The 16,118-nt window shown below is 53.5% G+C and overlaps 1 protein-coding gene across 3 annotated transcripts in view; it reads left to right on the forward strand.

Moving 5' to 3' along the window:
- TBCD (tubulin folding cofactor D) overlaps nucleotides 1-16,118 on the forward strand; it is a 132,155-nt gene that overhangs the window by 27,131 nt on the left and 88,906 nt on the right. For all 3 annotated transcript variants that reach the window (XM_075999848.1, XM_020281167.2, XM_020281169.2), the window contains 6 exons: nucleotides 4,359-4,404; nucleotides 5,486-5,618; nucleotides 8,308-8,444; nucleotides 9,303-9,363; nucleotides 10,593-10,667; nucleotides 14,811-14,905. In XM_075999848.1, coding sequence (XP_075855963.1) covers nucleotides 4,359-4,404; nucleotides 5,486-5,618; nucleotides 8,308-8,444; nucleotides 9,303-9,363; nucleotides 10,593-10,667; nucleotides 14,811-14,905 — 547 coding nt within the window. The remainder of the gene's footprint in view (nucleotides 1-4,358; nucleotides 4,405-5,485; nucleotides 5,619-8,307; nucleotides 8,445-9,302; nucleotides 9,364-10,592; nucleotides 10,668-14,810; nucleotides 14,906-16,118) is intronic.

The raw sequence follows: 16,118 nt of genomic DNA on the forward strand, positions 1-16,118 counted from the left end.
CAGGCAAGGACCCAGGGCCATGTTCTGCGTGGCGTCTAGCCCAGACTGGCGGTGCTGGTGTCGAGGACCCTCCCCTGTGTCTATGCTGTGCCCGCTCCAGTATCCCGAGTGGCTCCGCAACGTGCCCACTGGTGGCTTGCTGAGCCCGCGGAGGGGAGGGCAGTGCGTGCAGTTGGTTGTTTCCCATGATACTGCCTGTTAGCTCCGGAGCAGAACACAGGAAGACAGACAGGGAGAAGCCTTGCTGCACAGCCGGCTTAGTTATGATATCGTATCGTGGCTTCCTGAGAGACCGGGAGCAGGGCCGTGGCATGGGGCGATCTATTGGCGCAGAGCAGGCGTGGCCTGAGGGGTCGGCTGTGGTGCTGGCCAGGATACCTGGACTCCCAGAAAAGTCTTTCCTCACCAGCGAGAGCCATGCCAGAGCTGGCTGGCCTGGCGTGGGGGCCTTTCTCCCAGGGCCTGGGGTGGAGGTGCTTTTGTTGGCCTTGACTTGGTAGTGCCTGGAGGGAATCTCAAACCAGCATCTCCGGCTTGGCAGTGGGCAAACTTGCTCCCAAGTAGCTCCACGGCCTGTGATTTACTGGGCTTGGAGAACATGCCCCGGGGAGGGAAGCTGGTTTGCACATTGCAGAAAAGCAGGCTGGGGAGGATAGCAATCAAGAGGCGTGGTAGTTTAGAATGATTACTAAGAAACTCGTTTTGTTTGCACCTTGCACTGTGTTAGTTTCTAGAACAACAAAAACAGACCTGACAGTCATTTCTCATTAGCCATGTAGTAGTGTTTTCCTCCTCTCTAAGTGGTATAATTGCTTCTGTGTGGTGTGCTTTTCAGCAGGTGGTTTTAAGTTGGTTTCTATTATGCCTCCATGGAAAGTGGGGTGCACCTTCTGTGCTACAGCTTAGCTTATGAATACTCAAGACCATCAGATAACTAGAGCGCTTTTACCATCCTCCACAAGTGCTGACCAGCATCACACCTTCTCGGGTGGAGCATGTTGAAGACGCTTTTTTGTGAATAAAACAGAAACAAACCCCTGTCTTAGTTGACTTTCACTCCTTCCTTTTCACCCCTTTTGCCCTCCCAAGCCTGTTCCGGGAGAGCCAGGCAGGAACTGCTGTGACTCTTCTCTGTGTGTACCACGAGTCCACAAGTTACCCTGTGTAATTCAGCTGGAAATTCTCCCCAGAGCAGTTTCTCTGTCAAAGAGAAAGTGTAGGGGTAAAAGGAATCAATCTTGTACCCACCACAACATGGGTGTCAGCTCTCTCCCGCCCCAGATGGGAGCTGGGGGCTGGGGCTTGGCGCTGGTCTTGCTGTGTGTGGGGACGGCAGGGAGCTGGGCCAGGTGCTCCAGGCAGGGAAGCCTAGCAGGTGCCTCCTGTGCCCAGCAGCAGGTGCCTCCTGTGCCCAGCAGCAGGTGCCCCGGAGTGGGGTGTCCATGCCAGTTATAAGACGCAACACTTGTTCTGAGAACTCAACATCTCTTGTGTTACAGCCTCTTACGTAGAATGTTGTTGGGCTACACTTTATAAGGAATTTGGTGAATAACGCTGATATGTATGCATTTTGGCATTTCATAGTAATTTAAATTCTTTTAGTGAGTGAGACCAAAGAGTGCTTCTATCCATTGCCAAGTGCTGTCAGTTCTATCTCCCAAGTCTTTTTGTTTTTCTTTTTAAGAGGGTCTCACTCTGTCGCCTGGTGATCATGGCTCACTGCAGCCTCAAACCCCTGGCTGCGAGCGAGCGATCCTCACGCCTCAGCCTCCCGAGGTGCTGGGACTACAGGCGCCACCACGCCCAGCTATTTCCCATATCTCTCCTGTTCGTCCTTCTGTCCCCTGCTTGCCTTCTCTCCTAGTCCAGGTTCTCCTAGTGTCGTGCCTGGGCTTTCTCAGCAGCCTCCTTAAACCTCTCGTTTGGTTTTCATCCCATTCCCTGTGTCCTCTGCCCTGCCACCAGGATGACGATTGTCAGGTTGGGCTCTGCTGCTGTCTACGCTTGTGGAGTAGCACCCATTGCCTGCAGGGCAGGATGTCAGTCTCATGTTCATCTGTGACGGAGTGGCCCACCCCAAAGCTGGTGACTTAAGTGACAGCTGCAGTATTGCACAGGTGGATTCTGTGGCCCCTTAAGGCAGGACATAGGGAGGGATTGACCTGTCTCTGCCCCTGGATGCCTGGACCTTGGCTGAGAACCCTGTGTGGTGGGCACCTTGCCGGGCTGGGCTCAGGGGTTGACCGTGGTGACCCCATGTGGCTTCCTGGAAGGAGTGTCCCAAGGGGCAGTGTCTGGAGAGACCCTGGGATTAGAAGTCAGAGTGTTTGCCTCTGCCTGGCTGTGCTGGTTGGAGCAGCCCTCCACGGTCCTGGGGGTGTGGGTCGAGGTGAGGGTGGGCATAGACCTTTCAGACCTCAGCTCTGGCTGGGAGGCGTGTCAGTGCATTTTTCATGTAGGGTGACCATGTCATTTTTATCCAAACTGGCCATTTGTGGGAGTAAAAGGGGGCTCTGTCGATGCTAAGTTAGGCAACAGGCATCTCGGGGGCTGCCTGGACCACAGGGCTGCGGGTACCGAGTCGATGCCCTTCCTGCCTTGGCCTGGCGGTACCTGTCTGCCGTTGCCCGTGGGTCTGGTGCCGACAGACCAGCTGCGTTCTGCATTAGTCTTCATCCTGCCCCTTCCTTGGCGATCATCTGCTGTGGGGTCCTGCTCCCCAGCGAGCGTTGTTGGCTGGAGTGGCGGCCGGCCGTTCTGGGAAGTTGTTTCTTGGCTCCCCCAGGTACGGTCGGCTCCGCAGTGTGCACTGTGCGCATGTCCCAGCCCCCTCCCGGGGACTGTGAGCGTGTGTGGCGCCTTCCGACTCCCAGACTCCCAGCTCCTTTTGTGGGGATTGCTCGTGTGTGCCCCAGCGTTTCTGCTCAGCAGGTGTCTGCTCTGCCGACGATGACTGGAGTTTAAAGTGTGTGACGTTGGCTGCGTTGGGTTTTACGTGAAGTAAATGAACTTTTAATTTTGTATTTTACATGAACTAAATCCATGGAAGAGTTCTTAAAATTAAATAGGTTTTAGGCAAACAAGGTATATCTATTAATACATTAACTTGGTAGGAAAATATTAACACTCAGTTCTCTAGAGAGGAAGAAAGGGGTTAGGTCTTCCGGTTTCTTTGGTTGCGTGTGTCTGACGGACTTGCGTGTCACTCTCACAGTGGCTCAGTGAGGTGGATACCATCCTCGGCCTGTTTAACAGGGTCTCAGGAAGAGGAGGATCAGAGACCTGCCCGTCCTACCCTGGTCCGTTGCCTCCCAGCCCAGCACTAGGGAGTGGCCTGCCACAGGGTCCGTGGATAGAGTATGAGGAAGCTCCCTCTTTTTTGGAACATGTTTTTATTCTGCACTTAATTAAAAAAATCAAGTGATTTGGAGAGTTTTCTTTGAAAATGAAAAGCATCAGTGCTGAGTGAAGTCCTCTCACCGTGGCTGAGCAGATGCTGGTCGTTGGGACCCACTGCCTACAGCGAGCTGCGTGCTAGGGGCGGGAGCGTCCCAGTGCTGGGGGCGGGGTGTGTGCAGAGGGACTGCGGCACAGTGCGTCGTGCAGAACAGAAGTTCTTGCCTTGCCTGTGAGATACTGTTTTCTGAAGGAAAGGAAGTTCACGAACCACTTCTTACAAGTGCTCAGCTCTGAGTTTCTTTGATTAAGGGGCTCGGAAACTTAGGTGAATTACCCCGTCGCCTTCCAGATTGCAAAGCGGAAGGTAACACTTCAGGTTGAGATTTCAGACGGCTGGAACTAGCTTTTTAGGGAAATATCTGACACTCCTCTTTGTTCTGGTGGACTCCGGGTTGGTTCATTCAGAGTGCAGCGTGTGGGCTGAGGATCGGCAGGTGGCGGGTGAGCCAGGAGCACCAGGCCCCGTGTGGTGACCAGGCCACATCGGCTCTGAGGGAGGAGGCAGACGTCACCTTTCTCATCTGTCGACTAAGAATAAATGGGACTTCTGAATGAAAACTCGGGTTCCTCACTTTTGTGTAGCTTTTATCCTTTCTATCTTTATACCTGGACAGTGTTAAAAATCCCGCTGAGATGTCTGCTTTTCATAGGCTGGTAACCCTGGTCAGGGACTGGACTGTGTCACCATAGCCCTACCTTGACACGACCTTGTGGGAGGTTTCTTCCCCAGTCTCTTATAATTCCTTCCTTTGTAATGAACAGAAACTGTGCTCCTGTTCCTAGGTGGTGAGTGTTTAAAATTGAAATTCTGGAAGATGCAATGAATTGTTTTGATAATTTACGTTTTAAGCTTGTAAATGTATGTGCAACATTTTAAAAGCTTTTTTTTTTTTCCTTAGGCACAAATATTTAAACATGGAAAACGTGAAGACTGTTTACCCTATGGTAAGATTGAGTTTTGAGAGAAGGTATGTTTGTGATGTGCATTTGCCCATATGTAATCCAGTGTGTCCCTGTAACGTTTTATTCATAGGTGTAAAAATCTGAAAGTATATTTAGACACTGTCACATTTCTTTGGTTTTGTTATTGTGTGTGTGTTTTAATAATTTGACTTTCAGTAAACTGTCCTGGTCATTTGATGTAGGTAGAGGAACTTGCTAGGGGTCTGGGTTTCATGACACCTGGCTGCCTGTGTCTCCCACCTGGGGCACCTAGTGATGCTGGGCGCAGTCCCACGTCTGCCACTGGCCCCCAGGGACCCTGCAGTGGCCACGCCCCTCTTAAGCCACGGCTGCCACGCTGGGTGCTGTCTGTCTTGTTCTTGAAGTTTCACACTGAGCCTCGATTTATGAAAGTAAGGGCAGTGCTTCTCTCTACAGAGGGCTCACTGCTGGCACCAAGAGAGAGGAAGGTGTATGGCTTTCAAATTTGAACGATAGTCTGTTTTTAAAAAGGTTGTTCATCATGGAAATTCTCCAGTGGGTATAGAGGAGGAACATGGAGTAACAAACTCGTTTTTCTGTCCCAGGGCCTCACGGTTTTAGTCTGTGGCCTCTTGTCCATCTGATCTCCTCCGAGCCCCACCCCGCTATCTCCTCTGTGTGTCCCAGCACACGTCTCTAAAAGACAGGCTCCTGCACGTGACCTTGGTGTCCTCACACCTGAGAAAATGAGCAGTGATTGCCCAGTGCCATCAAATACTCAAGCCTGTCTTTGACGCCCCACTGTGTTTCCTGTGTCCTTCCAGCAGCTGTTATCCTGGCCTCAGGCCCCTCAAGGCTCCCTCTGTGGTCCCATCTTCATGTCCCCGCGTCCCCCTCCCTCATACCCCTTCCTCATGGCTCTCATATATATCCCATGCCCCTCCTCAAGGTCCCCCCTTCTCATTGCGAGCCAGGCCATCACCTGCATCGGGGTCCCTGGGAGCTAGCTGGCTCAGGGCTGCAGGGCCACACCTGGGGGTGCAGTCGAAGGGTCCCGAGTGCCTCCTCCGACGGCTCTGAGGCGAGCCTGTCTTGTTTGCAGCTGCCACCGTCCTCCAGTGCCTGGATGGCTGCAGACTCCCTGAGAGCAACCAGACCCTGCTCCGGAAGCTGGGGGTGAAGCTCGTGCAGCGGCTGGGCCTGACCTTCCTGAAGCCGAAGGTGGCGGCGTGGAGGTGGGTACCATGCAGGTGGGCAGACTGCATGCCCGTCTGCGTGGCCGGCACTGTGGCCCTTGTGTCAGGCGGTGATGATGGCTGTTAAGGCCGACTAGTAGAGAGTGTCTTCTGCCTTCATCTTTCCTTTTATGCTCAAAAGTGTTTCTGATTTTGAAAGAAATGATTTTCCTTTTGGTTATTTTCTGACTTTCTGAAGCTGGGGTGGGGCCAGGAAACAGGTTGCTTTGCATTTTATGTGAGGTCTAGGCCTGCTGTGGGGAGGCCCTGTGTCCATGGGTGATGAGTCTGGGTTACAGCGTCTTTCAAAGGAAACGAAGCTCACTCTTCAGAGACTGGTTTTGCTGTTGTGGGGATGCTCTGACAGACGGAGTTTGGATCACTGGCTCCCATGCGTACAGACTTCTCTAGCGTTCTTGGGGTGCTGTGTTTTTAATAATGTTCACTTTTACTTTGAATATTAATATATATGGTTTGGGAAGGAATTATTTGATGAAGTTCAGCTCAACCTTTGTTCTGAATTATAGCAAATTCCAAAGAAGTATGTTGGGTTTTAGTGATGTTTTCCTGAAATGCTTTTTGGGGTTCAGTATATACCTTGTTCTATAGGAAGCTATTTATTAGGCAGGATGTTAGTGCCAGTTTCTAAAATGCCATGGAGAATGATGCAGTGCTTATAGGTGGGGTTCTCCAGAGAAGCAGAACCAACAGGGCACGTGTACAAACGCACAGAAAGGGGTTTGGTGCAAGGAACTGGCTTGCTCAGTGATGGGAGCCAGCAGGACCAGAGATTTGTGGGCGAGTCGGCAGCTGGGGACCCGGGAGAGCCAGTGGCGTGTGTGGCTCCCTGCTGAGGGCTGTGGGCTTGAGACCCGGGAAGAGCATGTTTCAGTTTGAGTCTGAAGACAAGATGGCCAGTGTTCCAGGTCAAAGGTCATCAGGCAGGAGGAGTCCTCTCGTATTTGGGGAGGGTCAAGCTGACCAGATGAGACTGCTCTGATTCGGATGTTTTCTTATCCAGAAACACCCACACAGACATGATCAGACCGGCGACCACCGATAACTGGGCTCCCAAGAGTCCGGTCGGGCTGACCCGTAAACAGCCACCACAAGTGAAAGAAAATAATTTAGTGTCGTGATTACTTTGTTCAGTCTTATCGCCACATTAATGTAATTCTTAGCGTGATTGGGTTTAAGTCTCCCATCTTGCTATTTGTTTTCTCTCTTCCATTTTCTTTAACTTCCCTTTTTCTTATCTAACTTTTCCCACTTTCATCTCTTCCTAGATTTCTGCTCTATCTTTCATGCCATTCTCATCGGTACCCCTTTGCGAGGAGGGGAGGGTTGGCTCCAGCAGACTGTGAGGTTGCTGGTGCGTCTGCCTCTTCCTGCCCAGTCTTGGTCTCAGTCCTTGCTGGGTGGGTTTTCTCAGTTCTTCTCTCCATGGTGTCGCCCTTGTTCCTGCAGCACGGTCCCTGCTCCAAGGGTGCAGCCTCTTAGGGGTCTCCAGTGAAAGAGCTCAGTCCCCTCCCACGGGGCCCAGCTCTCAGGGACCCCGCAGGCACATGACCTCGTTTGGCGCCGCTGTTCAGACACATGCCAGGCTGTCCTCGTCCTCATTCGGCTTGGGGTGCTGCTGTGTGGACTTGCGGAGTCCTTCTCAGCAGCTGCTGCTCCCCAAACCCCGTCCCCTCACACCATCTCCGCAGCCTCCGCCTGGCGAGATAGCAGCTTCCCCTCTGAGGGTCACGGCCCTGCCTTGGTGGTCTCCTGCCTGCCTGCGGGTGTTCATATCCTCTGTCCAGGTTTCGTGGTTTGTGGCAGAGGGCAGCTGAAAGTCTGTCATCTTTGTAGTTTCAGCCTTTGGTTACTGAGCGTCATAGTGGGCCCTCTTCCTGTGAGGTGACCCACGTGCGTGCTCACCGAGGAGCCGGCTGATCATGGTGAGGCCATGTGAGTGCCTGCCACCCACCAGGCGGCTTGCTGAGTCCCCTGATGGCTGCTGCGTTAGTTGTCTGCTGCCGTGTGGCAGAGAACCCCAATACTTAGCAGCTTAAAACAACACGTCTTTCCCCGCATGGTTTTGTGGGGCAGCAGTCTGGGTTGGCTCAGCTGGCTCCTCCGGTCAGGGTCTGTCCCGAGGCTCCCTGAAGGTGTCGGCCAGGGCTGCTGTTGTCTCAGGCTCAATTGGGGTGTCTGCTTCCGGCCTCATCTCCTGGTTGTCGGCAGGGTTCAGCGTCTTGCAGGCTGTTTGCTCGAGGCTCCCAAAGTCCTTCGCCGCGTGGGCCTCTCCGCAGGGCAGCTCGTGGCACAGCAGCTGCCTGGCACAGAGAGACACAGGGTGACATGGGCAGAGGCCAGTCTTGTGAGCTGATCTCGGCAGGGGCTGCCCAACACTCGTGGTGTATTCTCATTGCCCCTCTGTGGTGTTCCTGTCACGTGTGTCCTTACCATGTAACCCAGGATGAGCACGTGCTCTGGGCCCCCTCTCAGCTGCGTCTCTTGGCAGCTGACGACAGCAGTGCAGGCTCCTTCCTTTGTGCCCCACCTCTGCGGGCGTGTGGGACTTCACAGGCTCCTTAGGGTTCTAAGTGACACCAAGTTGTTGATTCTCGTCATCGGGATAGGGGTGTGTTAGGCTCCAGGTTATAGCGGCCGACTTGACCTGAGCATGCTTCCGTCTGTGCAGGTACCAGCGCGGCTGTCGGTCTCTGGCCGCTAACCTGCAGCTCCTCTCTCAGCACCGGCCCGAGCAGCAGACACTCCTCGTGCCTTCCAACTGCCACGAAGATGACGACGTCCCAGAGGGTGTGGAGAGCGTGATTGGTACGTGGACCACAGCCATGTTCCCTCGACCCCTTCTGGTCCTGGACGGTGTCTGGGCCGTGCCCCTTCCGTCTGTGGCCACGTGCTCTTCCCCTCCTGGTGCTGGCTTCACTGAGCTTGTGGCCACCACCTGTCCTCTGGACCTTCTCTTCCCAGTACCTCGGAACCTGGCGTGTCTCAGCCCCTTTGCCACGCCGCTCCCACACATCTGACCTGGATGCGCTGCTTGCCCTGGGTGGCTGGGCAGCCCTGCAAGGAAGTGGGTTGGGACACTGGGGGCTCAGGTCTCCAGCTCCCTGGCCCCTGCACCTGCTCTGTCCCTCACGCTTTCCTCAGGAGCCGTTTTAAATCCCCTTTTCCACCTGACCCTCACAGAGCTCCTGACCCACTGCCCTGTTTCCTCCCATGGTGGCTTCTGTTGCAGAGCTGGTCGGGGCTGGCTCCTGTCTGCACATCCTCCTGCCCTGGGTAGAGGGAGGTCCTCCCTGCACGCAGGGCCACCTCTGCCCCTCCCAGGGGCACCTTCCTCTCCCTCCCTGGGGGTCCTCCCTCTGTGCTGGGGCTTGGCATGGGCCTTCTCCTGGGGGTGGGGGAGTGCAGCTGCTCCCTGCTGACTACTTCAGTGAATCTACTTCTTAGGAACAGTGGCAAAAATTGGCTTTATATGATTATTGGAAAACGTAGAGAAAGAATTTTTTTTCTTATAGTTAAAATTAATATTCTTACCACGATTCTGGGTACTCTTCTGCGTAGTGTGCCGGGTGGGTGCCCTAAGGCTAGGGAGTTCAGACTTTACCTGGAACACGGTCTGGTGATCCTGTGGTGCACCTGGGCCTCACCTTGCTCCTGTCCCCACAGAGCAGCTGCTGGTCGGGCTGAAGGACAAGGACACCGTGGTGCGGTGGTCTGCCGCCAAAGGGTAAGTTCCTGGGGGGCGGTGGGGGTGTGCAGGCCCCTTGGTGCCCGCCAGCCTCCAGTCCTGACATGCTTCCCACGCGGCGTGAGAGCCGCGGCCCTCAGACGGGGAGAAGAGTGATGTTTGAGTCCATGCTCGCTGCTCTACACCCCAGTGTGAAGGGTGATTACTGAGGAGGGACTTCAGGCCCCTTTGTCATCCTGCCTTTCTGGCTGGGGTGTGCAAAAGGATGAGCAGGCCAAAGTTGCCTTTTTAAAAAGTCTTTTAAATGTTCCCTTCCTTACTTTTCCACATCGTCATCACTGTGCCCTCTCCTGTTCCCTTCCAGATGAGGGGCACAGCCCCCGCTAGCGACGGTGCTGGGAACAACCGCTCTTGTGGGGTGAGCAGGGAGGGCCAGCGTCTGGTTCTGCTCCACGGCAGCTGAGTGGGTGGGGCCGCTGTCATCCTCGGTCCTGCCTGCGGACTGGCGTGCTCGGTGGAGGACGTGGGGCAGACCCAGCAGGGCCAGGCCGTGAACACGCTGCACAAGGACATTCAGATGTCAGGGAGACCCTGCCATGGAGGAGACAGCAGGGTGTGAGGGGCTGGCCGGTGCCAGGGGCTGAGTTCCACTGGAAGCTCTCCTGGAAGATCTCCACAGGCCTGGGGGCTGGTGGGGCTCACGTGGGCCTGTGCGTCTCTGCTGGCGCACAGCATCTCATCCAGCACGTCTGGCAGAGCGAGACGGAGAGCGTACAGTGGCAGGGGTAGAGGGCCTTTCTGGAGGCTCTAGCCGGGACCCTTCCTCTGGGACTTGGGCCATGAACCGGCCCCAGAGCTCCCTTGTGTGGAGCCTGGACCCCACGTCACAGGGCTGCTGGAGGGCTTGGTCAGAGCCTGGGGGAAGCGGGGCAGCCCAGCCCCTTTGGTGGGCTCTAGGTTGCAGCCCTCAGCGTTCCCCTGGTGCCTTGGTGCTGTTCACCGTGGGGGGACGGCAGTGTCTGGGCTATTGCGGTCTGAGGTGACCGTGTGGCCGCCCACTTGCCCCCTAGAGCGGTGGACTCCTCACCCGTCTCCCCATTGTAATGTGACGGGCTTCCTGAAAGGCAGGTGATGCCTTCTTGAGCAGGACTGGGGGGGGGCTCGCTTGGGTTAGCCTCTGCCTTTGAGTGCTCTGAGGGACGTTCACTCGTGTGGCGCGCACCCTCCTCGGCAGACTGGCGGCACTGACAGCTGCTGTTTTGTTTCAGAATTGGCAGGATGGCTGGACGGCTCCCCAAAGAGCTGGCGGACGATGTGGTTGGGTCTGTGCTGGATTGTTTCAGGTACGTGTGACGGCTGGAGCGAGGCGTGTTTCTGTCTTAACCCTGCATGTAGGAGAGGTGGCTTTTCTTTCCTTACATCCTTTTATGTTTTCTTCCAGTTGAACTCTTTGTCAGGACCCCAGAAGCTTCCTTTTCTCCCTTTTGAAGTTAAACTTGAGAACTCTATTTCTAGTATGTTGTTTGTACCAATTCCGCTGTATTTAAAAACCTTTAGGACAAAGAAAAGTCAATCTTGAACACGCACACCTGGGAAAAACTCTGGTTGAATGAGAGTCAAGTCTGTACCGTCTGAGAGAACTTTCTGGGAATGATGGAACATTCTAGATCTGTTCCTAGCATGGCTGTTAGCCACAGGTGTTGCGGAGACCTTAAAATGAGGCCAGTGTGACTGGGGCCTGACTTTGAACTTTGATTGGATTTTAATGAATTGAACTCTAGACTTGGATGGCCACGTGTGCTGCGCTGCGTCTGCCGTGGCCTCTCGGGGAGCTCTGTGGCCTGCCGAGCCGTGTGGGGTCCTAGCCTGGCTGCCTGGCCTGCTCGGGTGGGGCCCCCCCCCCCCAGGGGGCTTGGTCTCACTGTGTCAGTGTCTCTGCCGGTGCTCAGGACCTGTCACACTGCTGCCCTTCGTTAGCTGGGGCTGCCAGGCTGTCGCTGGGAGGCTGTGGCCGGCGGGAAGCTGCGCTGTCAGCACTTTTGGGCGCTCCCGTGCGCATCGTCTGTCAGTCACCGGGGGCAGCTCCGCGGGGCCCACGGTGCTGTCTTCCTTCTGGAGCAGTTTCTTCTTGCAGTTTGCCTCGAGCCTGCTTAGTGACAATTTAAGGAGTGCAGGAAGCAGTATGTCAAATATTGGCCATCTTTTTCAGAAAAAGGCTGCCTGTTTGGCACATACTCTTCTGGTGGAAACATTCCCAGCAGAAAACATACGCTCCCCTATCGCGACTGCCTTGTTGACGCCTGGGTTAGAGAACAGTAAGCCTTCAGCCTCTCCCGGTGTGACTCTGCTGGCTCGTTGTGTCCCCGGAGCTTGTCTCTGGCTGTGGTGGGACATGTCCTTCCGCCGCCTGGTGACACTGCGCCCTTCATGGCAGCGTGGCAGGTTCCAGGCCCAGCTCTCCACATCCATCTCGCTCTTCTCTGGCCACTGAGCCTTCTGCTCAGTCAGGCCGAACGTGTCCAGTTGAACTCACTGAACGTCTTTTCTCCCACATTTACTGCTTCTCTGGACGGTGTGTTCCTTCTCCCAGCTCACTGTCTTGGCCTCGTGTCATTCATCCTAGCTAGTTTCATCTACCCGCTCACGGCCCCTGCCGTTTTCTGCTGTGACCACTCTGCTGAGACCGCCTGGGCTTGGGTCTGAGGCAGGAGTGCGCTTGGCTGCCGCCTCCCCCGTGCCCTGGTGCCTGGGGATGGGGTCCCCTGGGCATAATGTGTGCAGTGGCGCCATCGGCAGGTCCTTCTGGACGGGGCCTGCCTTGCACAGCCACTGTCGGCTGCTGCAGCGAACACGTTTGATTTGGAAACAGACATCGGCCTAACAAACATTTGTTTCAGTGTATTTGAATTGTCATAGTGTTGGTGTTCTGCAAAGTTCATTCAAATCTTTTTAAATCTTTATGAACGTGTAAAGGACCTCTCTCTAATCACAGTCCTCAAGGACCAAGTACCCATGTTAGATGTTGAAAATGGTCATGGAGCCTTGAAAATGGTCATGTAGTCTTTGAGTGCTTATAAAACGTGGGACTCAAAGGACGTTATCATTGTGGTTGAGTCTCCGCGGATAGGGGGCTCTGAGGGCCGGCTGCGTCTGTCGGCCATGGTCTCCGCAGGGCTCCACGTGGGCCTGGCGCATGGGCAGCAGTTGCCAAAGACCTGTTGAGTGAGCGGTTACTCCTCGACTCTCCTGTCTAGACGCTGCTGTGCTTTATTGCCAGCTAGTAATGCAATTTAGTTCGTTTTCCTAAACATTCCTCTGCCATCACCTTAATCAGAATCTGTAAAGGCTCTGTATTTGCTTTGGTTTGGCAAAGTGTGTTTCCATGTTTCTGCTGGCAGTCAAGTATGGAAACTTCAGAATAGCTCTCATCAGTGTGAGGAACAGTTACTCTTACCACGATGCCAGAGCTGCAGTGTTGGGAGAGCTTCTGAACCACTTCAGGAGCATTTTCATTGAAATATCATAAGTAAAATATCACTGATGACTTGATTCATTGGCATTATGATTATTCATTAAAAGTCCGTATTTTGGCTGGCTGCTCTGAAAAGCCATCTTTGCATCGTTCCCGGGTCCGGCTTCCTGCTCTCTGCAGCTGCTTCCGCTGCCGAGGACTCTGGCAGCTTTACCGCCAGCGTCACGAACTCGTGCTTTCCTTTCAGTCCCTGCGTCGGGTCACTGCCGCCCCAGTGTCAGGCACAGCTGTGGACACCGGCTCCGAGATCACCGCCAAGGCCTCAAGGGAGGAGGAGGAAGTTGTGGAGGCAGCCGAGGATGGAAGAGATGCCTGCTAGCGAGAATGCTAATGAGGACAGTGGGGTAGGGGGGCAGGGAGATGAGGGAGGAGGGCGGTGATGGCGAGGAAGAGGGTGGAGATGAAGATGAGGAAGCTGAAGATGATGAGGATGACGATGTCGATACCAAGAAACAGAAGACTGAGGATGACTAGACAACAGAAAGGGAAAAGTTAAACTTTAAAAAAAAAAAGGCTGCTGTGACCTGTTCACCCTCTACTTCCCGTCTCAGAATCTAAATGTCACCTTGGAGCGGAGAGGCCACCTGCCATCAGGAAGCAGCCATAGGTGGCATGCGTTCCCTACCACCCAACCAAACCACGAGAATTCACAACAGGGGAGGAAACTAGAACCCCAACATCCAAGGCCCTGCTCTTTTTCCTTAAAAGTACTTTAAAAAGGGAAATTAGTTTGTATATATATTTTTTTTGAGACAGAGTCTCACTTTGTTGTCCAGGCTAGAGTGAGTGCCGTGGCGTCAGCCTAGCTCACAGCAACCTCAAACTCCTGGGCTCAAGCGATCCTCCTGCCTCAGCCTCCCGAGTAGCTGGGACTACAGGCATGCGCCACCATGCCCGGCTAATTTTTTATATATATATCAGTTGACCAATTAATTTCTTTCTATTTATAGTAGAGACGGGGTCTCACTCTTGGTCAGGCTGGTTTTGAACTCCTGACCTCGAGCAAGTTTGTATTTTTTACTCACACTTTACGTTTTTATACATATTGTTAGGGGTTGGCCATTTTTCATGGTCTGGGATGACCAAACCAGCCTTTGGAGCGTTCTCCGTCCTACTTCTGGCTCTGCCTAAGGTGTGCCTGTGTTCATTATAATCTCCAAGGAGAAAAAACTTTGTTAACAAGAAAAGCAAAAACAACAAAAAAGCCGTCTACTCTGAGCATTCCAGGAACTTTTTTTGTGTATGTGCTTAGCTCTGCTGTAAGTAGTTGGTTTGTGTGAGATGATGGTTAAATAGGCTAAAGATAAAAGTCTTCTTTTTTCTCTCTTTTTGTCTTTGGAGTTGCTGTTTGTTTATTTTTTTGGCCTGTTTGATGTATGTGTGAAACAATGTTGTCCAACAATAAACTGGAATTTTATTTTGCTGAGTTCTAACAAAAAATTCACGTTTCATATAATATAAAGAATGTGTAAATACCACTTCATTCTAATGTTTTAATCTAGAATTCGGTCACTAAATTAAACAGTGGGGTATCATTTTAAGGAAATCTTCCTGCTCGTTTTTCTAACATAATCTTGATTTTATAGAAGTCCTGTCTTAAGGCCCAGGCTTTTCTGGAAGCATATTATCACTTCCAACAAGAGCGGGGTGCTGCTCTGTGAGCTCGAGGCTGGAGCGTCCCTGCACTCGGGTCTGGGGCTGACTCAGAATTCCTCCTCATCATCGGGACGTCTGAAGAGAGGTGCTGATGAACGCGGCAGTTTTCTTCATGTTAAATGGGATCCTTTCATTTCTTCCCCAAGCCGATGTTTTAGGATTTACCAGCAGGGTCTAGTGAGGCTTGACGTACAGAATGTGGCCTTGCGGCCTGTACCTTTCGCTGCACTGGGGGCTGTGACCAAAAGCCGACAGAACTTGGGTCTGACGTCTGTTTCAGGGTCTTTGTTGTGCTCAGTTTTCAGGAGACGGACAAGGCTTGGCATGGCGGATGCCTGGCGCTGGCGGAACTGGGCAGGAGAGGCCTGTTGCTCCCGTCTCGACTTGCAGAGGGTGAGTAGGCGAAGCCCCGTCGATATGGGGCATGCCGGGGTCCGAACCCATCTCCCCAGTGTGGCCCGGCCTTGAACATTCACAAAGCGTTTGCACGAAGGAGCATGTCAGACCTGTGTCTCTTGACCTCATTTCTCATATGGGTCTTTGTAATTTCCTGATTGCCCTTTCTGCCTGTTGTGACATTTTAATGCCACAGATACCCTGCACACCTGGTTTTAGAGGGCCTCAAACCATTCTAGCGTCTGATTTTCTTACCCCTGGAAACAGTTTTTGTTCTCGAGGGTGGTGTTGCCCACGAAGAGCACTTGCAGCGGTGCCGCACTTGCGCTGTGGAGCCGGGTGTGCCGGCAGCGTCAGGCACAGAGCACCGCTCCGCTGAGTGATGTGTCCGCCAGCGTGGAGTTGGGTGCAGGGCCGGGGGAAGCTCTGCTGTGGGTGCAGCGGGTGGGGGCGGGCACAGCACGGTGGGTGTTGGGCACCACCCAGACCAGTGGGGGCTGCCTTGTACAGCCCATCTGTGGTGGGGGAGGGCCCGGGCATGGGCGGCAGGAAAGGACGTTTGCGAGGGATGGAGAGGGTCCCGTCCCAGGTACGTTACCATGGACGCTGTGCACCCAGGGAGGGACTGTCTGCCCAACTGGGGGCGGCTTAGGGGGTGTGGCTGCATGGCGTACTACCGAGCCGTGCTGGTACCTGGTGTGATAGCTTTGCACGTGGCATTGCGATGCACGAAGAGATCTTAGCCTGCAGTTTGTATTTAATCTGCTTATTTTTTAACAGCTTTATTTTTTATTAAGACATAATTTACATACCATGAAGTACACTCGCTTAAAGCATACAGTTAAGTGGTTTTTAGTGTATTTACAGAGTTGTATAACCATCACCATAATTTAGTTTCAGAGAATTTTCATTGCTCCCAAAGAAGCCATGTACTCACGAGCAGTAATCTCCCTCGCTGCCTAGCAGTTTAGCCCCAGGCTCCAGCTAATGCTCTTCCTGCCTCCTCCATGAATTTGTCCTTTCTAGACATTTCCTGTAAATGGAATTATAACGTGTAGTCTCTCGTGTCTGAGTTCTTCCGTGTGCTCTAATGCTCCTCTGTGCAGTGGGTGTGTCCATGCTCTTTCCTGTCTATTGCTGAGCAGGTTTCCGTCCTAAGGCTGCACCACCCTTCGTCCTGTCCATTGGTTGACGGACATTTGTTTCTTTC

This window comes from Microcebus murinus, unplaced genomic scaffold (assembly GCF_040939455.1).
Source record: "Microcebus murinus isolate Inina unplaced genomic scaffold, M.murinus_Inina_mat1.0 scaf010_hap2_Mmur4.0, whole genome shotgun sequence".
Taxonomy (NCBI): domain Eukaryota; kingdom Metazoa; phylum Chordata; class Mammalia; order Primates; family Cheirogaleidae; genus Microcebus; species Microcebus murinus.